General features: G+C 40.6%; 1 protein-coding gene across 1 annotated transcript; it reads left to right on the top strand.

Moving 5' to 3' along the window:
- Window positions 1-9,411: 9,411 nt before the first annotated feature.
- On the top strand, window positions 9,412-19,274 carry LOC123492889. Its single transcript, XM_045226523.1, has 8 exons — window positions 9,412-9,539; window positions 10,338-10,549; window positions 10,687-10,852; window positions 12,772-13,503; window positions 13,696-13,761; window positions 15,207-15,299; window positions 15,993-16,888; window positions 17,025-19,274. Exons 2-8 carry the CDS (start codon window positions 10,355-10,357, stop codon window positions 17,127-17,129), a joined length of 2,253 nt encoding a protein of 750 aa, XP_045082458.1. The 5' UTR covers window positions 9,412-9,539; window positions 10,338-10,354; the 3' UTR covers window positions 17,130-19,274.
- The last annotated feature ends 6,993 nt before the right edge of the window (window positions 19,275-26,267 follow it).

The following is a 26,267-nucleotide window of genomic DNA, read 5'->3' as shown; positions in this document are numbered from 1 at the left end:
TGAGGCAGAGGACATCAAGTTTGGACCAGTGAGTCACCAACTTATTTTATGCCTTACACTCAGCACATATGTATCGCGCCACCTTCCTCAAACTCCAGTGCCATACTTTTGTTTACCTTTTTACCATTGTCTATGGATTGTACAAGGATTGTAATTTGAGACTTCGACTCCATACTAATTCTAATTGCATCTCCTGTATTGTTCTGCCCTCTCTATAGATTATGTTGATGCCCGACTGTAAAAACCTGGAGATCTTCACTGGTTCTGAGGGAGGTGATGTGGCCACAAACAGTACCTGGGACACCTTCCAGCGCTACCACTGTCTAGAGAACAGCCAGAGGGTGGTCAAGACATCTGCCACAACTTCATCTTTAGTGTGTCAGCTCTGTTGCACCTGGGAGCTAAAGGTATGGTACCGCACTCCCAACAGTCATGCATGCTTAAACATACTTGTATGGTCATTCATGTGTTTCTTTTTGATTAATGTATTTGTAATTTTACCCCCTATTCATGATATCCAATTGATAGTTACAATCTTGTCTCATTGCTGCAACTCCCCAAAAGGCTCGGGAGAGGCAAAGGTCGAGTCATGCGTCCTCCAAAACATGACCCGCTAAGCCGCGCTGCTTCTTAACACCTGCTCGCTTAACCCGCAAGCCAGCCGCACCAATGTGTCAGAGGAAACACAGTTCAACTGACGACTGAAGTCAGCTTGCAGGCGCCCAGCCTGCCACAAGGAGCTGCTAGAGCGCGATCTGCCAAGGAAAATCCACCGGCCTAACCCTCCCCTAACCCGGACGATGCTGGGCCAATTGTGCGCCGCCCTATGGGACTCCCGGTCACGGCCGGCTGTGACACAGCCTGGGATCGAACCCCAGGCAGTAGTGACGCCTCAACACTGTGATGCAGTGCCTTAGACTGCTGCGCCACTCAGGAGGCCCATTCATGTGTTTCTTAAAGCGGCAATCAGCAGTTGAAACAATAACAAAGTAAGTATTACACATGATCAAGGATTAGTACAGGGTGTAGTATAGTATTCTATAGTATACTACAAAAGTCTATAGTAAGCACTACACAATCGAGGGATACTAGAGTGTAGAGTATAGGATTCTACAGTATTCTACAGTTTACTACATAATTCTATAGTAAGTACTATAATATTCTATAGTAAACTGTAGTATTTTTTTATGTGGGCTTTCTCACATGGCTATGAAGTTCTCTACTGTAATGGACAGAGTCTCTCCACAGCAGCGGTGACCTCACCATTATTGTTACGCTCAAACACACACACACACACACACACACACACACACACACACACACACACACACACACACACACACACACACACACACACAATGGACTTAGGGTCAGGGGCTCTGAGAGTCACAGCATGATACCTCAGCCATGGGGAAGAACGTAGTCTCTTGGGAGTGTATGTTTTTGAGCCCCCAGTTGCCCTGTCACGCAAGGGTGGGATTCTGCTCTTCTGATTTAGGAGTAACAATTGAGGCAAGACAGTCTAAAACAAACTACCTTTTTACCATCACTGACTTGGTGCCAGACGGTTGTGGTATTTGTTCCAATACACCCCACAGAAACAAACATGTTTTTATAATTAATATGAAATTACAATTTTACTATGTAAAAAAAAACATGTATCTAATATTTATGAATGCAAAAAAAATTCTACATCAAAATGTGTTTGAAAATACACTACATGACCAAAGTATGTGGTCACTTGCTCGTCGAACATCTCATTCCAAAATCATGGACATTAATATGGAGTTGGTCTCCCCTTTTCTGCTATAACAGCCTCCACTCTTCTGGGAAGGCTTTCCACTAGATGTTGGAACATTGCTGCGGGGACTTGCTTCCATTCAGCCACAAGAGCATTAATGAGGTCGGGCACTGATGTTGGGCAATTAGGCCTGGCTCGCAATCGGCATTCCAATTCATCCCAAAGGTGTTCGATGGGGTTGAGGTCAGGGCTCTGTACAGGCCAGTCAAGTTCTTCAACACCGATCTCAACAAACCCTTTCTGTATGGACCTCGCATTGTGCATGGGGGCATTGTCATGCTGAAACAGGAAAAGGCCTACCCCAAACTGTTTCCATAAAGTTGGAAGCACAGAATCGTCTAGAATGTCATTGTATGCTGTAGCTTTAAGATTTCTCTTCACTGGAAGTAAGGGGCCTAGCCTGAACCATAAAAAACAACCCCAGACCATTATTCCTCCTCCATCAATCTGTACAGTTGGCACTATGCATTGGGGCAGGTAGCATTCTCAGATTCGTCCGTTGGACTGCCAGATGGTGAAGTGTGATTCATCACTCCAGAGAACACGTTTCCACTGCTCCAGAGTCCAATGGTGGCGAGCTTTACACCACTCCTGCCGACGCTTGGCATTACGCATGGTGATCTTAGGCTTGTGTGCGGCTGCTCGGCCATGGAAACCCATTTCATGAAGCTCCCGACAAACAGTTATTGTGCTGACGTTGCCTCCAGATGCAGTTTGGAACTCGGTACTGAGTGTTGCAACCGAGGACAGACGATTTTTACGCGCTACACGCTTCAGCACTCAGCGGTCCTGTTTCCACTTCACAATAACGACAGTTACAGTTGACCGGGGCATAGACATTTTACGAACTGACTTGTTGTAAAGGTGGCATCCTGTGACGGTGCCACGTTGAAAGTCACAGGGCTCTTCAGTAAGGCCATTCTACTGCCAATGTTTGTCTATGGAGATTGCATGGCTCTGTGCTCGATTTTATACACATGTCAGCAACGGGTGTGGCTGAAATAACTGAATCCACTCATTTGAAGGGGTGTCCACATACTTGTGTACAGTGGGGAAAAAAAGTATTTAGTCAGCCACCAATTGTGCAAGTTCTCCCACTTAAAAAGATGAGAGAGGCCTGTAATTTTCATCATAGGTACACGTCAACTATGACAGACAAAATGAGAAAAAAAAATCCAGAAAATCACATTGTAGGATTTTTAATGAATTTATTTGCAAATTATGGTGGAAAATAAGTATTTGGTCACCTACAAACAAGCAAGATTTCTGGCTCTCACAGACCTGTAACTTCTTCTTTAAGAGGTTCCTCTGTCCTCCACTCGTTACCTGTATTAATGGCACCTGTTTGAACTTGTTATCAGTATAAAAGACACCTGTTCACAACCTCAAACAGTCACACTCCAAACTCCACTATGGCCAAGACCAAAGAGCTGTCAAAGGACACCAGAAACAAAATTGTAGACCTGCACCAGGCTGGGAAGACTGAATCTGCAATAGGTAAGCAGCTTGGTTTGAAGAAATCAACTGTGGGAGCAATTATTAGGAAATGGAAGACATACAAGACCACTGATAATCTCCCTCGATCTGGGGCTCCACGCAAGATCTCACCCTGTGGGGTCAAAATGATCACAAGAACGGTGAGCAAAAATCCCAGAACCACACGGGGGGGACCTAGTGAATGACCTGCAGAGAGCTGGGACCAAAGTAACAAAGCCTACCATCAGTAACACACTACGCTGCCAGGGACTCAAATCCTGCAGTACCAGACGTGTCCCCCCTGCTTAAGCCAGTACATGTCCAGGCCCGTCTGAAGTTTGCTAGAGTGCATTTGGATGATCCAGAAGAGGATTGGGAGAATGTCAGATGAAACCAAAATATATTTTTTTGGTAAAAACTCAACTCGTCGTGTTTGGAGGACAAAGAATGCTGAGTTGCATCCAAAGAACACCATACCTACTGTGAAGCATGGGGGTGGAAACATCATGCTTTGGGGCTGTTTTTCTGCAAAGGGACCAGGACGACTGATCCGTGTAAAGGAAAGAATGAATGGGGCCATGTATCATGAGATTTTTAGTGAAAACCTCCTTCCATCAGCAAGGGCATTGAAGATGAAACGTGGCTGGGTCTTTCAGCATGACAATGATCCCAAACACACCGCCCGGGCAACGAAGGAGTGGCTTCGTAAGAAGCATTTCAAGGTCCTGGAGTGGCCTAGCCAGTCTCCAGATCTCAACCCCATAGAAAATCTTTGGCGGGAGTTGAAAGTCCGTATTGCCCAGCGACAGCCCCAAAACATCACTGCTCTAGAGGAGATCTGCATGGAGGAATGGGCCAAAATACCAGCAACAGTGTGTGAAAACCTTGTGAAGACTTACAGAAAACGTTTGACCTGTGTCATTGCCAACAAAGGGTATATAACAAAGTATTGAGAAACTTTTGTTATTGACCAAATACTTATTTTCCACCATAATTTGCAAATAAATTCATAAAAAATCCTACAATGTGATTTTCTGGATTTTTTTCCCTCATTTTCTCTGTCATAGTTGACGTGTACCTATGATGAAAATTACAGGCCTCTCTCATATTTTTAAGTGGGAGAACTTGCACAATTGGTGGCTGACTAAATACTTTTTTTCCCCACTGTATATATAGTGTAGCTCAAACACATTTTCCTATCATTGTAAAATTACATTTTATACAGTTGACCTCCTGCTTCTGCTCAAGCCGTGTGGTTCCTTCTTGACTGTCTCTCCATCTGTTGAAGGCTTGAAACACTTAGAACCTTAACTCTGGATGAAAATCGTAGTCCAGACCTACTCTTATGGGCATTTCCATGGTTACAGAGTGACACTGAGACTCAGATTTTTCATTTTAAAATATATGTCAAACAAAACAAATGATTGCAAAGTTAAACAATCCATACAACTCTACGCACAAGGACTACTTTTAACAATTTCCACTGAAAATATTGTAAAACATATTTACTTGAAGAACAGTGCAGATGCAAAGATTTGTAACAGAATGACAGTTTGTGCTGTATGGTTTGTTCAACTTTGCAATCATTGGTTTTTGTTTGACATATATTTTAAAGAGAAAAATCTGAGTCTCAGTGTCACTCTTTTATCATGGAGTTTTATTTTATTCTTGTTTGTTTTTCAAGCGCTTCTGAGATTATTTTTGTAATGAAAAGTGCTATAGAAGTTGAATAAATTATTAGTATTATTATTTGTGTGTCCGTGTGCGCCAGATGCGATCAGGACACGCAGGTTGAAATATCAAAACAAACTCTGAACCAACTATATTAATTTGGGGACAGGTCAAAAAGCATTAAACATTTATGGCAATTTAGCTAGCTAGCTAGCTTGCTGTTGCTAGCTTATTTGTCCTGGGATATAAACATTGGGTTGTTATTTTACCTGAAAATAAAAAATAAAAAATGTATGCACTCACTAACTGTAAGTCGCTCTGGATAAGAGCGTCTGCTAAATGACTAAAATGTAAAATTTCCTCTACTCCGAAAATTAATCCACATATAAAAGGGTAAACCGAGTTTGTTTCTAGTAATCTCTCCTCCTTCAGTCTTCTTCTTCTTATTTGGACTTTATATGGCGGTTGGCAACCAACTTTAAGATGCATTACCACCACCAACTGGACTGGATTGTGGACCTCAGTTCATCTTTCAATCACCCATGTGGGTATATGCTCCTAAAAATGAATGAGGAGATGGGAGAGGCGGGACTTGCAGCGCGTCAAGCATCACAAACAGAACCAAGATCTATTTTAGCACCTGGCTACCAGACGCTTGTTGATGCGCGTGAGCAGTGTGGGTGCAATGATTGAATAACATGTATGTGTACATTTATTTTGCAATGCTTGCGCACGTGACGAGGGCGTTGTGGTCAGCATGTAATACTGTAGTGACTTCTGACTCTGGCCTTCTGTGTCGAAGGCATTGAACCTTGAAGGCGGTGAACCAGGCAAGCAGCAAGACACTGTCCTCTGCTGGATAGTTTAGGGATGGGCAACTTTGATGGGGGTGGAGGCCACAAAAAATCGGAGGGGCCGCAGTGAGGGGCCGCAGTGGCTCCCAGGTCTGCATGCCCACAACTATAGAGAGAAATAGTAATGGTGTCTTTTTTTAGTTGGACAAAGCCTATGGGGAAATTAATGGCGTTATTGTAAGGTTTTTGGATAAACGCCGAAAATAAGGTCTGTGGTAAATACAGGCTTAGGAGATCTTATAGGTTTTGTCTTATGAGATCATCTTCATCAGCTACTGTCACTTTTTGTGAATTTTGAAGCATTTATGTAATTTTAAAAAAGCACCTAAAGGCTTAATAATAATAATGAATAAAGGTGATGTTAACTGACTGATATCATCTCACAGATCTCCCAAGCCTGTGTTATCCTCAGACCTTATTTTCTTCCCCATTAATTTCCCCCATAGGAATAGCTGAAGGAACCAGAGGTAACTCATTTCTGGTTTTTAGGACTACAAGCTGGCGAGCTCTATAACCACACATGCTGTCAGAACCGGCCCTAGGCTTTTGGGGACCCTAAGTGTTTCGTTGTTGTTCAAAAAAATATAAAAAATGACGTTTTAGAGTTAATTTCATGCAATTATTTACATTTTGCCATGGGGCATAGAGAAAATGTTGCAGTTTTAAAGCTCATTTAATGTTATTCTACTCATTTTGCCATGGGGCGGAGAGAAAAATATGCAGTTTTACAGTTAATTTCTTGCAATTTTACACATTTTTCCATAGGAGAGAAACGTTTGCAGTTTTCAATATGATGTCTGAGTGAGAGTGACTAACAAAATCAATGGGGGCCCCCCGGTCTGTAATTCGACCATGATTACAACAAGTTTAGATAGCTGGCTAGACTAATTTACCAATCTAAATTTTTTTTGCTGACATGGGCTAATTGAGAGACTGTCAGTGATTGACAAAACAAAAGAGAAACTGCTGATGCACAACCAAATGTTGAAATTGCACCTTGTGTATTCTACTATTCTAATGCTCAATAGTAAGTGCCTGAACATTTTGTATATCCTCAGGCCTACAAAAGGTCACCAGTTTCCCATCCCTGATGTAGTTAGTACCCTTGGATGTGATCTTCACTCTATTGTACAAGTAGAGGGAGAGGGATAGAGAGAGGGAGTGCAAGGCTGGATGGGGCACTTACTATAATGCTTGTGCCACTTACTGACTGTTGTAGCAGGAAAGAAGACCCAGAAGGTTGGAGTGTTTGTCGATTATGAAGAGGGTCAGGTCTCCTTCTACTATGTGGAGGCCAGGACTACTATCCACTCTTTCATTTATTGCACCTTCACTGAGGAACTTCATACTTCTGCCCCTGATAGTTATAAACATGGTGAAAACTCCACCCCTATGATCATCTCCAGCCTACTATTAACGGAGTTTAACTTTGCCAGGTCAGCTGATCATCATTCTTTAGAGCGGAGATTGCAGTGTGTAATGAAATGCCACAAATGACTGTCTCATGATGTTCTCCCTTAACATTATTAAATGTCTACTCTTTCTTTGTCACTCTTATCAAGGAAAATAAATGAAATGCATAAACTTCATATTATTTGATATTATTATTTAATATTATTACTTCCTACTTTTTGTACTTTTTCTTTATTGAGTTCTTGTATGTATTCTGTTTCTACAAATAGCAATAACAAACTTACATTTCACATTGGTTTCGCAGACCTCATGGTAGTGCAATATGAATGTCAATATGCACAATAGGCTGATTGGGTAGGTGATTCCCCACATTCAAAGTCTCGCAATAAGAGCTACGATGCTAATGTTTGTGTAAACTTGTCACAGTTGTTGGTGTCACAGAGTAGACTGATATCCCGTTTCATGGATCCACAATCCATAGTTAAGGCTGTACAGCAGAGGAGGCTGGTGGGAGGAGCTACTGGAAAGGAGCTATGGAAACCCTGTTTGACTCCGTTCCACTAATTCCATTCCAGCCATTACAATGAGCCCGTCCTCCTATAGCTCCTCCCACCAGCCTCCTCTGCTGTACAGCTTTAACTATGGATTGTGTGCAATATGAGTGTCAATCAGTGTTGCCATGTTCGTAGTTTTGTGGCCAAATTGGGCTACTTTGAAAACTATGTCGCGGGTGAAAATGTATTGGTCTCATTTCTCTTTAAAAATATACAGTACCAGTCAAATGTTTGGACACACCTACTCATTCAAGGGTTTTTCTTTATTTTTGCTATTTTCTACATTGTAGAATAATAGTGAAGACATGAAAACTATGAAATAACACATATAGAATAATGTAGTAACCAAAAAAGTGTTAAACAAATCCAAATATATTTTATATTTGAGATTCTTCAAATAGCCACCCTTTGCCTTGATGACAGCTTTGCACACTCTTGGCATTCTCTCAATCCAATGCAAGTCAATGGTACCTAAATTAGCATTTTACAAATCATGTCCAAATAATGTCCAAATCATCTACAAGTAACTTAATTGACTTATACAGTCATTTGTTTTTAGATACTTTAGGATGATTTGGACATGATCTGGTGCGAGAGGCACCTTAAATCAAAACCTCATCATAGTGAGCATATTAATAGTGAGATGTGCAATGCCATTTTGTTTCAATATTGTATTTATTTAATTGAAATAAGATCAAATCAAATCAAATTGTATTGGTCACATACACATATTTAGCAGATGTTATTGCGGGTGTAGCGAAATGCTTGTAATACCTATACTTGAGCTTTTAAGAATTCATTAAAAAAATATCTCTAAATAAAATGTATAAAATACATTATAACATACTAATCTTCGGGGGGCCAGGGCGGGCTGAGGGGTGCAGTTACCCCGGGACTTGGGAAAAAACGCCCCTTTTCTAAAAACATTGAATTAAATATAAAACAAAAGTGTAAACTGTAGCTACTTACTTCCCTTCATAGTTTGTTTGCCAAAACATTATCATCATCCACATACCTAATTTTTTACCAAACTTTGCTTTTTTGTGTCAGCAATTGGACATTGTTCTTTGGGTGGGCTAGTTACCCCACATTACTCTATTTTACCCTATATTAATCTGACTATCCACGGGGAGAGAAGGAGATATGTACCAGTACAGTGGGATAGGCAAGCAAGTGATATATGTTTCAGTAAGATTGGGGATTTAGCGTTTATAGCAATGGTTATTAATTGTACTGCAGGGATGGAACGCAAATCGAAGAAAATTGAGGTTGTGGTGGCAGCTGCAGAGAGATATTTGGGTGTGCGAAACTTGACAGCGGAAGAGTTACAGGGATGTTAAGTGGTGATGTCCCATCATTTCAGGTTGAGGGCATGAGGTAGGAGTGAGTATATTTAAATAGTGGAGAAGGGTGGGGTTCATTATTAGTAGTAGTTTTGAAGTTGTGAGTGTAGTGTTAGATGGTAGGATATTTCTTTGCTTTGTTTTATTTTATTTTTCAAGGAAATATAAGGGAGTTGTACTCCAGTCTAGTAGGTGGCGGTAATGCAACAAATTGGATGCCAACCGCCGTTAAACCTCATTGAAGAAGAAGAAGAAGAAGAAGAAGAAGAAGGCACAAAACCGGAAGTCATTTCTTTATTACTACCAGTAGCAGCATCAGGCAGAAAACCTTTAGAAAATTCGAATTATTTCAGAAAGAACAGTATAGGGGCAAAATCAACTCGGAGATCTCTGAGCTAGTAACTAGCTCTATGTTAATTTCGAGGTGGTAAGAAATATTTATTATGTTGCGTTTTATACATGTTCTAACAATTTTAGAAGGGCAGTAAGACTGAGGCCGTGCTATATCAAGAATATAGTCACAGAAAAATGGCGTCGGGACACCCATTTACCTGTGACTATATTCATCATATTGCACGGTCGTATGTGTACTACTATGAAACGTTTACAACATCTAGCTTTAAAATTACAACCTAAATAAGCGATTATTCATATTTTTATTAATCTGTCCACCGGAGCGCGTTTGCTAGACCTAGAACTGTTCAAAACAAGACCTTGTTGCGATGCAGCATGGGGTGTATTCACAAGGAACCAAACTGGAGGGTCCTACTTGAATTCGTCCAATAGAAAGTCTAGTTTTTGTTGCAAAACGTTTCCCGTTGCAAAACGTTTTGCTACGGTGTGTGACTGCTGAATATACACCTAAGCCTAATGTTGCTGGCTCCTAGCAGTCTTTTCTGCATTTTCGTTTGTTTGAACTTTTTTCTATTTACATTTGATTAGGATATCCTATCCTAGGACCTATGTGATGTGTAACTTCGCCTCGTTCAGTTGGATGTCAGTGCTCTGCCCAGCTACCAAATAGCTTGCAAACTCGCTAGCTAGTTTGTAGTTTAATTTTTGCTAGCTACGTTAGCTAACGTTCCCCTGGACTGGAGTTAGAACCCCCTGCCCAGTCACTGTGTTGCCTTTTGCAGTATTTACCTGGCTTGTTAGCTAGATGGCTAACTATCTAGCTAATTGTGGTAGTAGGCATGACTAAACTGCTTGTAATTTCTCTCTTCAGATTCTAAAAGGGATGAAATGTCAGGCTCACTGTGTATACAGTGTCAGACACAAACCACAGTGTTTAGTAAGACCTGCAACAGTTGTTTCTTCAACCATCCAACAGAGAAGAGGATGTTACAAGCAATGAAGAAGTATGATTACGAATGGGGACACAATGATTGCAACCATTATAATAATAGCTCTCAGATATTAACTTCCACTAAAGTATTGGTAAGTGTTCCCCCTCCCCATATAACAATGTTAATAATAATAATAATAATAATATATATATATTCAATATATATAAATATATTCAAGTTAGAGGCTAGCTACTACTGTAATTCTGAATGTCTGAATCTGTATTTCAGCTCTACAAATTACACACTCTGGGATTTGTCCCCCTTCTCCTGCTTGGAAAAAGGAGAAGGGGATCAAAACATATCGATATGGATTCATTTTGCCCGCACCCCGAAGTCATAAAAGAAACGGGCTCTATTGAAACATTGAGAAACATTTATTTAGGTCTTCTGAATGGTAAGTGTACCTCATGTTTCATTTTTTGTTCTTTTTCAAATATTTTATTTTTAAAGGATTTTCTTTCACAATTTAGTACCAAAGTCAGACACAGCTGCCAGACATATAAAGTGGAATATTGCTTAGAGGAAAGATTCCCCCATTTTGAATGTTTTATCGTATTTGTGCATCTTTGAGCGATGTTCTATCGATTCCCGGTGTCATAAAAAAAATTCATGTGTATCTGAGCTATTCGCCATTCAAGCATACAGCCAGTATGACACATTTTACATCATATGATGCAATATGACGATATAATGTTCAAAATCGGTGAATCCTTCCTTTAAGTGACAACAATATAACAGTTACAACAACAGTAAGCGTTCATAATCAGTCTCTATCCAGAAGATCCAGAAACAGACCCCAAATCTTGATTTGATTTATTAGGATCTCCAATAGCTGATGCCAATGGCGGCAACTAGTCTTACTGGGATCCGACACATAACGAAAAAGACATTACAGACAAAATACTTTACAATTTACATACATTTAAAGAGAAATCTGTTGAAGGAATTAATCATGTAAAACAAATATTTTCCATGTTATATGATGTGAATAATTTTTGATAGCCATCCGGAAGCAAGGGGGGGTGGGTGACTTGCATTCTGTGAAGATGTTTTTGGGGGCATCCACCATACCAAACATCAGAGCCTGTTGTTCCTCATAGGATGATTTTAAAACAGTCTCTTAGCTGCCGAAGAGAGCATGTTCTGGGTCAGGTTCAATCGCCCTCCCATATACCTTTGAATAATTTTTTTTTTAAAGCGCACAAAAGTCATTAAGTAGGGGGCAGAGCCAAAAAAGATAACTTAATGAACCCTCTGAGGCTTTACATCTGTCACACTGTGGGGAGACCTGGTGGTAAATTCTATGTAATTTGGTTTTGGAGTATTGAAGCCTATGCATTATTTTGTATCAATTGATATCTGGCATTGATGGAACAGGAGTGACTTCTAGACAGGGCTTCTCCCCATATATCATCTGAGCTCTCAATATTTAACTCTTTAGCTACCATAGGTATCCTTGGGGTGACTGGTAGAGGCCTCTGTATAGTTGGAGACAGATTGTGAGACGAGGTGTTTTGAGTTGGGAGGGCACTGTAGCGGGTCATAAAAGGAATGTTGTACAGGGAGGGTTTCAACATTTTCAATCTTCCATTTGACATAGTGTCTGATGTGTAGATAGCATAAGAAATGGGAATCAGAGAGTTCAAATGTGTTCTTTAACTGGTTGAATTATGCAAATGGTTTATCTATGTGTTCTATTGTGGCCAGTCCCTTCTCCCCCCACTCAACAAATACCTTATCAGACCTGGGTGGAACAAAATAATGGTTAAAACATATTGAGGTGTGTACAGAGGTATCAGGCACCTTAAAAACATTTCTCAAAACAAAGTTATTGCCTGTCAGTTTGTTTTGGGCACTCTGGTTTGGAGAAATGCATGGCTGGAAAATAGGAATTTGTTGCGGTCTTGACTTCCATATTTAGCCACAGGAGGGCATCAGTGTCCAATTTATCAGGGAAACCTAATTGCCAGTGCGTTAATGCCCTGGCATTTACAGCCCAGTATTCATGTTTAAAGATTAGTAGGCCTAGGCTGCCACTTTCCTTGGGCTTTTGCAAGTGAGCTTTACAAATATGATGAGTCCAATGTTTTTAAAAATGAAGAGGAAAGAAAATATAAACGATTTTTATGCATAGAGTCAGTATTTTCCAGCTCTCTATGTTTTGTTTTGTAATTAGCTCACTGTAGTTAAGCTTGAAGGTGAGCTTTGGGTTTCTAGGTAGTGTACCTCATGATTCTGTATTTGACATGGAAATGAAAGCTTCTGATGCTCATTGTAGTGATATTTGAATAACTATCATTCTTTATAATGCAGTCACACTCGGCACTGAGTCCCAATGCCAGTGCTCCCCAGTGTCTCCAGAGCCAGACGGGACCCCTGCACCAGACGAGGTAGATGGAACCCCTACAACAATCAATCCAGTGGGAACCCCTGCACCAACCAAGCGAGACGGAATCCCCATATCATTACGACTTAACCTAATCCCCACACCAACAGAGCCAGGCAAACCCTCCACACCAACCAATCCAGTGGGAATCCCTACACCAACCAATCTAGTGGGAACTCCTACAGCAATTGCTCCATCAGGAACCCCTGCACTAAATATGCTATACGGAATCCCCACATCCATCAGCCTGAACAAAATCGCCACACTAACAGAGCCAGCCAAACACTCCACATCAACCAATCCAGTGGGAACCCCTTCACCAATTATTTCAGTGGGAACCCCTGCACCAGCCGAGCTAGACGGACTCCCCACACCAACAGACCCAGGCAAACCCTCCACACCAACCAAGCTAGACGTAATCCCCACATACATCTGCCTGAACGGCATCCCCACATCCATCTGCATGAACGGAACCCCCACACCTATACAGCCCAAAATTCCCAGACCAATACAGCCCAAAATCCCCACACCAATACAGTCAGACAAACCCTCCACACAAAACAATCCCGTGGAAACCCCTACACCAATGGATGAAACCTCTGACTCCTCTGAGCCCCAGGACCAAGAGATACAAAGGCTAAAAAGAAAAATGTGGACAGGTAAGCATTAGGAGCCGGTTTCCCTGACAGAGTAGTCCGGGCCTAAAAAGCATGCTCAATGGAGAATCTCTAATGAAAGTGCTTTTTAGTCCTGGATAAGGAAAGAGGCTCTTTATGTTGAAATATAAAATTATCTGTTTCACAACATATTGTATATTTGCAGTTCTCACGCATGTGCCATTTATCACACAGATGAAGATCTAATCGAAGCTGAAGACGGTGCAACCACTCAAGCACAAAAGAGAATAAAGACAACCGGTATAACTGATATATTTCAATTAACTTACTTAGGCTTAAGGTTCTGTACAATCAAAATCTACATTTTTGTATTGTGCCACATTGTCATGATGATGCAAAATGCATCATATGTTGCAGAACGCATCATGATGATGTGGCACAATACACTTTGCATCTTGAAGTGCTATATCCTTAAAACTTGATTGCTGACAAGCAAAACATTTTGGAACTGTATCAACAGTGCACTAATGAAGAAAAAAAATAACTAAACGTTTTTGAGTGGATTCTTCTATTAAAACTATAAATGGAGCTGAAACATAAAATAAGGATTGTATCAATAATTTGCTATCATATAGCATTGACATGTAGATTATAAAATTGAAATTTTCATTAACAAATAATATTAAATCGTTTTATGATCCTGTTTATAAGCTTTCAAATAATATTAAAAACAAACGTATTGTCTTTATTAGTGACAGAGATATGGGTATTTCATGATAGTGAGGGGTCCAAAATGGGACAACTGAGCAGCTCTATCCCCAAAATGGTTGGTCATTCAGGTCCAAGATTCACATCCTCATCATTTCTACCAAGAGCATGTATAGAAAGTTTAATTTCAATAAAAAAGGTGATTAATTTGATATGGAATAACCTCATGGCTACTTCATCACTTTCACTCTCAAAAGTATCACCACAGACAAAAGGGGAAACCCAGATACGTCACTGGTGGTATAAATCTGAAGCATCCGTTTAGAACTTCCACTCACCACCAAATATGGTGAGAAGAACATTCAGTTTGTTGAGCGCAGAATTTTTTTTGCACGCACTACAGACGGCTATGTCGATCTGCTAATACAGGACTAGTAAAGGGCCAGTGCACACATTTATTTTTTAAACCTTTTATTTGTATTAATATATTTTTTATTTATTATTATTATTCCGATTTTTCAGTGGGGTGCTACAGCACCGCTACTTCTTGCGGCTATGACAGACTCCATGAAATGATGACCTCTTCCTAAATATTTGGTTATAAAAAAATATATATATATATATATATGGTTTCCTAGAAACAAGGGTGGCTCAACTTACCCCTTTGGCTCAACTTACCCACACAGACTTGACGCTTTGCCAAAGTTTCTAAAAATGTTGTTTAGAAGTCCAAGGGCGAATTGAGTTCTTAAGCACACACACTTCCCTAATGGAAATATCCAAATACATGCTAAAATACGCCAATAGTATCTTGCTAGCTCATGCTTAGCTCTGCCCATCTCCTTGCTTGTTCTGCCCACTGTGCTTCATTTTCTCTCATTGTAAACGACGCAGATGAAGAATCTTGGGTTAGTTAAAAGTATCTTTGGTATCACTGTGAATTATTTACATTCTGTAACATTGTAACTAACATTGTAACGGCTACCCAATAGATGAATTTGCAAACATAACATTTGATTAATTTGATCTGTTCATAGAAGAGTGGCTGAACATGGATACGGACAGGCCCACGGTGTCAAGACATGCAGAGGTAGACACTGAAGTATTAGATCAACTAGAACAACACGAAGGTAATTGATTTAATATGGAATAGCCTCATGGCTACCTCATCACTTTCACTCTAAAAGGTATCACTGTGTGCATTATTTACGTTCTGCAACATTGTAAAGGCGTCAGCATGCTTCCCAGCCAAAACAGTTCGGAAGAGTTTGTGCATGATGACATTTTGTGATGTTTTTGTTCGTTTTGGACTTCGGTGAGTTTTTTTTCCGGCTGTTCGGGCACACATTTTTATTTTCTTAAGGCAAGCCGAAGTTCGAAGCCAAAGTCTACGCCCCTTCGGTGATTGGTCAACAGTAGGGATTCTTCAATGAAGTATTTTTTTTTTGTCATTCAACGAGAGACGACTCGTTTTGATGCAAATCTTTTCATTAAGAAATACTGCACCAAACATCTTAGTTAGATGTAAAATTGTGCGACTAAAAAACGTCTAAATTAATGACAGATTTCTTGAGTTATTTTAGATTCATTCTGACTGTTTTGAGGAAGCGTATACTGGCTACGGCTTCTCAAAATGGACAAACGGTACTATTGCCGTGTTTTCTCGTTTTTCAAGCAAGGGTCTTTTTAAGGGATTATGTGAGCACACTCGTTCGGTTCGCCAGCCGAACTGAAGCATGCTGACGCCTTAACAAAACGTTGTCACAGTTATCCCATGGATGAATTTGCAAACATAACATTTGATTAATTTGATCTGTTCATAGAAGAGTGGCTGAACATGGAGACGGACAGGCCCACGGTGTCAAGACATGCAGAGGTAGACACTGAAGTATTAGATCAATTAGAAAAGAGCAGTATTGTACAAGCAACCAACAAGCAAACATTGTGGGCTATAAACTGCTTCAAGGACTGGCTGGCAGAGAAACAGATGCTAGTGGATTTCTCAACCATTGAGAAATCCGAAATGAATGTCCTCTTGCGAGATTTTTACTGTTCTGTTCGAAGGGGTAAAGGTGGGGAGTATTGCATCCCAAGCTATATCGGAATCCGGGCTGGCGTGAACAGATTCATTAACCTCCCTCCCCTTAGCAGAGCCTGGTGCTTGATGAAGGACAGTGAGTTTACCTCCTCTAATAATGTATTTATTGGGGTACTAAAGAAAATCAGACGAGAGGGCAGGGACAAAACTACCCATCCTAAGGTGATTAAAGCACAAGACCTTGAGATTCTTCAAAACTCTACTGTGCTAAGCCCTTACACACCCAGAGGACTAGTGAACAAAGTGTGGTTCGATATCCAGGTACACTTTGGCCCCAGAGGAAAGGAGGGCAATAGGCGGCTAACGCCACAGTCGTTTGTAATAAAGTACGATGAAAACGGAGCAAAATATGCAACGATGATTTCCAACGAAGAAAGACCGAACAACAAAGATGCAGAAGAGAAGAACGGGCCTAATCGCTGTGGAATCATGTTTGAGAACCCTGGTAGTCACCTCTGTCCGGTCGCCTCCTTGGAGAAGTATCTGAGCAAGATCCCGTCAGATGCCACCGCCCTCTACCTCCATCCTAAGAAGATGGTCATCACCAGTGATAGCATATGGTATAGCCAGGAGCCAATGGGGTTCAACTACCTTTCATCAATGCTGCCCCGACTGTGCCAGGTTAGCTTTTTTTTTTAGCAAATATTGCAATATAATTACGTAACATTTGAATATTCGCTAAGTTGTACTCAACTCAACCTGTTGTTGCTATTTGGCTTAATTTTCTCTCTCGCTTGCTCTCTTTTTCTCTCTATAGGAGGCTGGTACATTGGAGAAGTACACAAACAACTGCTTCCGATCTTTGCGTGAGATCATGTCTGTCAGCAGGTACAAGACTGATAGTTCCTTGAAAAGTTTTTGAAAACCTTCAATGGACAACAGAAAGAGATGTCAAATAGGCTCAATGTGAGTCAAGGCAGTGACACGTTTCAGTTTTACTTCCTACCAGCAACATTGTTTCCACTTTTTGGTCTTTATATTCTTAACACAAATGGAGAGCTTGACAAGATGCATACAGCCCTCACCAGATGTATTTGGACACTGAGGCTAAGATTGACGTTTTTGGCTCTATATTCCAGCATTTTGTATTTAAGATTAATATGAGGCGACAGTTCAGAATGTCACCTTTAAATTGAGGTTATATTTTAGGTATAGATTTTGTTTTGCGCTGTGACTTTACTATTCTGAATTTTAAGCCTTTTAAGCTGTCTTTTAACCAACATGTTTTACTCTACTGGAAACTGTCTAAACATAATCATCCATTTAGAAAATCAGATGTTTAGAAAAGAAATCTCAGCACTACAAAGAATGGATGGATAAGGGGATATGGTTGATTCTGATAGATAATAGGGGGAATTGATTTTTGTATGAGGATTTCTAAAATATAATTGTGTTTGTGACTGGAAGCAATTTGATGTTATACTTCCTAGATCTGTTTTCACACTGGTAGAAAAAAACATGTCTACACCACTTTGTATACCATCTCTTGAGGTAAATGGTCATAATGTTGAACAAATTAATTGTACCCTTCACATAGAAATGATATTTTCCTAATTTACAAGATCTATTGTTTAACCGTTATGTACCAACTATCTCAAATTACCTGTACCCCCTTACATTCAAGATTTTGAACAACATATACCTCTTTCTCAGAAATAAATTGAACCAACAAAACAATTTTGCAAGCTATAATGATAGTGCAGCAGAACCTGTTAGAGTGCTTGAGAGTTAAGGTAGTAACTAGAAGTGTGGAAAACCAGACGAGCCAAACATACGTTGCGGGAAGGAACAAAAGGCCCAAGAAAAGATGTAAACCATATGGAACCAGGAATAAGACCGCATCGAGAGAACATAAATATGGAGTGAAACAACCTCGTCTGAGGGCTGAGAGAATATGAGTAATAACAAGTACATGTATCCTAAAGTCTGTCGGCATAGTGCACTTGATTACATTATAATGTTGGCCTACATCAATAATTGTAGCCTACTTTTCCTTCCCGGCGCTAGGGCTGCTGAATCAAGTGCACCTACCGTCAACAGCGCAAAAGAAATGAAGAAAAAGGAACGCAAGGCTTTATCACAGAGTTTGTAAACCAACTGTACTGTCTTTGGCTTTATCTTAGTTTTTTTTAGCTTGGAGATTGCGATCGACCTGTTGGTAACAACTGTTGTAGCCTTTTACTTGCGAGGCACGTCGGAGCATAAATTGAAATAATTTGCCCCACTATAGATTTACAGTTTATCAGTAAGGTAGGGCAAAGGCCTGCAGACTACCTAACCTGATAATCGCCCAAAAGTACATGGATGATAAGAATCCGTAGTAAAACCCGGATAAACTGTCTAACAAAATGAATAATTAGACATTCGAAACCACCTGTAACCATGAACAGAATTATTGGAATGACCACACAAACTGTGAAATTATCATTAATGGGCTACAGGCAACCATAACTAGAAGCTGAAAACCACAATTCAGAATTGATATATTCCAGTCGATGACCACCCTGCCACTTGCTACTGGGAGGAGAATATAACCATTATACAAGATGGAACTGTGATTGCAAGGACTGACCTAACGTCAAAATTGTTGTAGAAAAACGTTTGTTTATGACAATGAATGAAACGCCTAGGGTGATGAGTTAGGCAGTCATAGATCTACTGAGCTCATTAAGAATGGATGAAAACATTACTTTCATCACTGAATAATCATTTCATATAATGGAAGTGATATTACAAAGTAGGCTACAATTATGCATGTAGGCCAACATTATAATGTGAAATCTGAATGACTGCCTACAGACTTTAGGATACATGTTTTACTGATTACTATACAATACTGATCCATGTTTGCCAGCAATGGAGTGTCAGGAAATGTAGAAACGGATGTTCCAAGTTCAAGTGTTGTAGTTATCCATCTGGCTAGCTTTTAGCTTTTGCACTCAACATGGAAATATAATTGTTGTGATTGAAGTTGTATTGAACATTGTGAATACAAGGCCTATCAAGAGACTATGCCTGATTATTCATGTAACACCAATGAGCTATAAGATAATCACTAGGCCAATGCATTGCATGCAGACCGTTAAGAAAGAATGTGACAATGGGTAACTATGAATGCCATCAGATAGATAGCCTATGCGCCTCTGCACCTGTAGAGAAAAGATTGGGATATATCTCTGTGCACTTCCTGCTAAATAAAGTTTATGACACAACACAACATATTGTTTACCAAACAGGCCAAGTGAGTCTAAATATTTATGATAGTGATTTAGGAATCCCAAATGTAAAGAAACCCATTAGCCTATTAAGTGTGCCCCGAGAAATGCCTCGGAGGCTATACGTAAGCGTGCATTTACAATAATCCATCCAGATCTGAGAGCTGAGGTGAATTAAATTATATTAACATGGGATGACAGCTAGAAGTGGCAGCATGATTGAGTGGATCAAAATGCCAGGGACGTGCCATGCAGTAATGAGAAACAAAAGTAGCCCACCCAATCAGATTGAGCTCTACTTGTCAGTGTTCCCAACGGTACATTATTTGTCTTTTTACCTAAGCACAGGACTTGACTTGGGCAGGAGCTCACCAGAACTGAGTTATTGCTCCTCCTATAGAATATTAGCTCAAAAGTATTGAGGAGTTCCTGCACCTAAATATAACTGGTACTGTCACCCAGAATGAGTACTGGCACCTATTTCAGTCCAAGTTAAGCACTGGCCTAAACATGCATACACCATCAGATAGAATTCATAGCAAGCAGTACACCCCAAACCGAGCACTCCGTTCTGCCACCTCTGGTCTCTTGGTCCTACCACTCCTACAGGAGGGCAGCTCCCGCTCAGCCCAGTCCAAGCTCTTCTCTGTGCTGGCACCACAATGGTGGAACCACCTTCCCCCCCTTTCTAGGACAGCAGAGTCCCTGCCCATCTTCCGAAAGCACCTGAAACCCTACCTCTTGCACTTGACCCCCCCCCTTTCTAGCTCTGACTTTGCTGATCGCTACTTATTGAAGGAAAGTGTACTTACTACGCCTGTGATATGTGGTTGTCCCACCTAGCTATTGTAAGATGAATGCACTAACTGTAAGTCACTCTGGATAAGAGAGTCTGCTAAATGACTAAAATGAAAACGAAAGGGATATATAAAAATAAATAATTATACCTTTATTTAACTAGGCAAGTCGGTTAAGAACAAATTCTTATTTACAATGACGGCCTACACCGGCCAAACCCGGACGACGCTGGGCCAATTGTGCACCGCCCTATGGGACTCCCAATCACGGCCGGTTGTGATACAGCCTGGAATCAAAGCAGGGGGTCTGTAGTGACGCCTCAAGCACTGAGATGCAGTGCCTTAGACCGCTGCGCCACTCGGGAGCCCAATAATAATACATTTTATTAGGCAGATGCCATTTAGAACACTCAAGGACATCTTACATAAAGTCTAGTGCTGTAAATATAATCAATTTAATTTAGGCCTATGTAATGAATTTGAATTATCTTTGAATATTAACCCGAATTGTCCCCCCCAGAAATGCAGCTTTTCAATTTCAAAATAATGGGCGAGTTCTGGCATGTCACTTCTCACTGGTATCATGTGCAGTAAACAGCTATCACTGTGTAGGCTACTCACCGTTAGCAAGCTAGCTAAGATTCACTAGCCAATAGTGATGTAAAGTACTTAAGTAAAAATACTTGAAAGAACTACTTAAGTAGTTTTTTTTTGGTATCTGTACTTTACTATTTATTTTTTTGAGAACTTTATACTTTTACTTCACTACAGTCCTAAAGAAATTATGTACTTTTTACTCCATACATTTTCCCTGATGCCCAAAGGTAGTCGTTACATTTTGAATGCTTAGCAGGACAGGAAAATGGTCTAATTCACACACTTATCAAGAGAACATCCCTGGTCATCCATACTGCCTCTGATCTGGCAGACTCACTAAACACATGCTTAGTTTGTAAATTATGTCTGAGTGTTGGAGCGTGCCCCTGGCTATCCGTAAATTTAAAAAAACGTCTGGTTTGCTTAATATAAGGAATTTGAAATGATTTATACTTTTAGTTTTGGTACTTAAGTATATTTTAGCAATTACATTTACTTTTGATACTTAAGTATATTTAAAACCAAATACTTTTACTCAAGTAGGATTTTACTGGGTGACTTTTACTTGAGTCATTTTCTATTAAGGTATCTTTACTTTTACTCAAGTATGACAATTGGGTACTTTTTCCACCACTGCTAGCCAACTTGGCTAGCAAAAAAAGGTAATGGCCAAACAAAGCTCACTGTTCAGATTTTTCTAGGGACCGTGTATAGAAGAGGATGTTGGAGCATTTGCGAAGTTATTTGATGTCAGTGTATTCGTCATGAGGGCCTCCCCCTCTCTATCAATCACCGATCTAATCTAGGGCCTAAAGACAGTTTCACTACACTCAAAGACAATGATCAGCACTAAAACACTGTTTTTATTAAACACTTTTAGAAATCATGAAACACGCTTCTCCACTTCAACTTGCACTCTATCCCTCTGCTGAGGTCATAAGTCAAATAGGGGACGCTTATATTTGTCCTGTTTTATAAGGCATAAAATGCACGTTCACCCTACTTCCACTCACGCTACAACCAGCACTGCAGTGACAATGAAAGAGTATTCTGATAAGCTTGCTTGGTTATTGTTAGTGGCTTGTATATTTTTTTATATCGTGGAATATTTCACTTTCTCTGGTCATAGGAGTAACAACATGAATTGGTGCATGAGGCAGAAATAATGCAGTGCGACTTGAGATTCACCATCAGCTGGAAGACTGTGTCCCCTTTTCTCAGTGGATGGAGGGAGAGTGGAGCCTCACCGCTGCTCCCTCCCTCCCCTCAGACCATCAGATGTAGGCCATCAGTCCAGTAAAATAAAATATACACTACAGTCAAAGGTTTGGACACACCTACTCATTCAAGGGTTTTTCTTTATTGGTACTATTTTTTACATTGTAGAATAATAGTGAAGACATCAAAACTATGAAATAACACATATGGAATCATGTAGTAACCAAAAAAGTGTTACACAAATCAAAATATATTTTAGATTTTAGATTCTTCAAAGTAGCCACCCTTTGCCTTGATGACAGCTTTGCACACTCTTGGCATTCTCTCAACCAGCTTCACCTGGAATGCTTTTCCAACAGTCTTGAAGGAGTTCCCACATATGCTGAGCATTTGTCGGTTGCTTTTCCTTCACTCCGACTCATCCCTAACCATCTCAATTGGGTTGAGGTCGGGGGATTGTGGAGGCCAGGTCATCTGATGTAGCACTCTATCACTCTCCTTCTTTTTAAAATAGCCCTTACACAGCCTGGAGGTGTGTTGGGTCATTGTCATTGTTATTTTATATTTGAGATTCTTCAAATAGCCACCCTTTGCCTTGATGACAGCTTTGCACACTCTTGGCATTCTCTCAACCAGCTTCATGAGGTAGTCACCTGGAATGCATTTCAATTAATAGGTGTGCCTTCTTAAAAGTTAATTTGTGGAATTTCTTTCCTTCTTAATGCATTTGAGCCAATCAGTTGTGTTGTGACAAGGTAGGGGGGGTATACAAAAGATAGCCCTATTTGTTAAAAGACCAAGTCCATATTATGGCAAGAACAGCTCAAATAAGCAAAGAGAAACGACAGTCCATCATTACTTTAAGACATGAAGGTCAGTCAATATGGAACATTTCAAGAACTTTGTGCAGTCGCAAAAACCATCAAGCGCTATGATGAAACTGGCTCTCATGAGGACCACCACAGAAATGGAAGACACAGAGTTAACTCTGCTGCAGAGGATAAGTTCATTAGAGTTACCAGCCTCAGAAATTGCAGCCCAAATAAATGCTTCACAGAGTTCAAGTCACAGACACATCTCAACATCAACTGTTCAGAGGGGACTGTGTGAATCAGGCCTTCATGGTCGAATTGCTGCAAGAAAACACTACTAAAGGACACAAATAAGAAGAAGAGACCCACTTGGGCCAAGAAACACAAGCAATGGACATTAGACCGGTCCTTTGGTCTGGAGTCCAAATTTGAGATTTTTGGTTCCAACCACCGTGTCTTTGTGAGACGCGGTGTGGGTGAACGGATGATCTCCACATGTGTATTTCCCACCGTAAAGCATGGAGGAGAAGGTGTTATGGTGTGGGGGTGCTTTGCTGGTGACACTGTCTGTGATTTATTTAGAATTCAAGGCACACTTAACCAGCATGGCTACCACAGCATTCTGCAGCGATACGCCATCCCATCTGGCTTGGGCTTAGTGGGACAATCATTTGTTTTTCAACAGGACAATGACCCAACACACCTCCAGGCTGTGTAAGGGCTATTTTAAAAAGAAGGAGAGTGATAGAGTGCTACATCAGATGACCTGGCCTCCACAATCCCCCGACCTCAACCCAATTGAGATGGTTAGGGATGAGTCGGAGTGAAGGAAAAGCAACCGACAAATGCTCAGCATATGTGGGAACTCCTTCAAGACTGTTGGAAAAGCATTCCAGGTGAAGCTGGTTGAGAGAATGCCAAGAGTGTGCAAAGCTGTCATCAAGGCAAAGGGTGGCTACTTTGAAGAATCTAAAATCTAAAATATATTTTGATTTGTGTAACACTTTTTTGGTTACTACATGATTCCATATGTGTTATTTCATAGTTTTGATGTCTTCACTATTATTCTACAATGTAGAAAATAGTAAAAATAAAGAAAAAGCTCAGTTGGTAGAGCATGGCGCTTGCAACGCCAGGGTTGTAGGTTCGATTCCCACCGGGGGCCAGTATGAAAATGTATGCACTCACTAACTGTAAGTCGCTCTGGATAAGAGCGTCTGCTAAATAACTAAAATGTAAACATTACTGTTATATCAGTTCATTATGTTCTAGTCTCATAGTCTATTAATTATAGGCCTATGGTTTATTATGTGTAGGTCTATGTGAGCCGCATGTTAAAGCTACAATATGTAACTTTTTGGGCGACCTGACCAAATTCACATAGAAATGTTAGTTATAGATTTTTCATTCTCATTGAAAGCAAGTCTAAGAAGCAGTAGATCTGTTCTATGTGCGCTATTTCTATGCTTCCCGTTCTTAAGTTTTGCTTGTGTGTTTTTTATTTTTGGTTTTGTACACCAGCTTCAAATAGCTGAAAATACTATATTTTTGGTTATGGAAAATATATTTTACAGCGATTTTGATGGTACAATGATTCAATACACAATGACTGCTTGTTTTGTTACATAAACTAAAATTAGGCAAACTATTACACTTTTAGCAACAAGGAAATGGTGGCGCGATTTCTACATAGTGCATCTTTAAATGCAAGAGTCATGGATTTACGTATGCCTACAAGACTATTTGGTCTGTAATGTGATATCACGTTTGATGGTTGGTTGTGTGCAATCGATTACAGTAGGGTGTAGGGTAGGCTATGCTGTTATGATAATTTAATGATGATTTACAGTGCATTTGGAAAGTATTCAGACCCCTTGACTTCTACAGCCTTATTCTAAAACTGATTAAATTGATTTTTTCCATCATCAATCTACACACAATACCCCATTATGACAAAGCAAAAACAGGTTTTTAGAAATGTTGCACATTTACACAAGTATTCAGACCCTTTACTCAGTACTTTGTTGAAGCACCTTTGGCAGCGATTACAGCCTCAAGTCTTCTTGGGTATGACGCTACAAGCTTGGCACACGTGTTTTTGGGGAGTTTCTCCCATTCTTCTCTGCAGATCCTCTCAAGCTCTGTCAGGTTGGATGGGGAGCGTCGCTGCACAGCTATTTTCAGGTCTCTCCAGAGATAATCGATCGGGTTCAAGTCCGGGCTCTGGCTGGGCCACTGAAGGACATTCAGAGACTTGTCCCGAAGCCACTCCTGCGTTGTCTTGGCTGTGTGCTTAAGGTCGTTGTTCTGTTGGAAGGTGAACCTTCGCCCTAGTCTGAGGTCCTGAGCGCTCTGGAGCAGGTTTTCATCAATGATCTCGCTGTAATTTGCTCTGTTCATCTTCCCCTCGATCCTGATTAGTCTCCCAGTCCCTGCCGCTAAAAAACATCCCCACAGCATGATGCTGCCACCACCATGCTTCACCGTAGGGATGGTGCCAGACGTGACACTTGGCATTCAGGCCAAAGAGTTCAATCTTGGTTTCATCAGACCAGAGAATCTTGTTTCTCATGGTCTGCGAGTCCTGTAGCTGCCTTTTGGCAAACTCCCAAGTGGGCTGTCATGTGCCTTTTACTGAGGAGTGGCTTCTGTCTGGCCACTCTACCATAAAGGCCTGATTGGTGGAGTGCTGCAGAGATGGTTGTCCTTCTGGAAGGTTCTCCCATCGCCACAGAGGAACTCTGGAGCTCTGTCAAAGTGGCCATCAGGTTCTTGGTCACCTCCCTGACCAAGACACTTCTCCCCGATTGCTCAGTTTGGCCGGGTGGCCAGCTCTAGGAAGAGTCTTGGTGATTCCAAACATCTTCCATTTAAGAATGATGGAGGCCACTGTGTTCTTGGGGACCTTCAATGCTGCAGACATTTTTTGGTACCTTTCCCCAGATCTGGGCCTCGACACAATCCTGTCTCGGAGCTCTACGGACAATTCCTTCGACCTCATGGCTTGGTTTTTGCTCTGACATGCACTGTCAACTGTGGGACCTTATATAGACAGGTGTGTGCCTTTCCAAATATTGTCCAATCAATTGAATTCACCACAGGTGGACTCCAATCAAGTTGTCGAAACATCTCAAGGATGATCAATGGAAACAGGATACATCTGAGCTCAATTGGAGTCTCATAGCAAAGGGTCTGAATACTTATGTAAATAAGGTATTTCTGTTTCTTATTTTTAATCCCAAAAAAGTTTTTGCTTTGTCATTATGGGCTATTGTGTGTAGATTGATGAGGGAAAAAAACTATTTAATCCATTTTAGAATAAGACTGTAACGTAACAACATGTGGAAAAAGTCAAGGGGTC

This window comes from Coregonus clupeaformis, chromosome 17 (assembly GCF_020615455.1).
Source record: "Coregonus clupeaformis isolate EN_2021a chromosome 17, ASM2061545v1, whole genome shotgun sequence".
NCBI classification, from domain to species: domain Eukaryota; kingdom Metazoa; phylum Chordata; class Actinopteri; order Salmoniformes; family Salmonidae; genus Coregonus; species Coregonus clupeaformis.
This window is presented reverse-complemented; position numbering and strand designations above follow the sequence as displayed.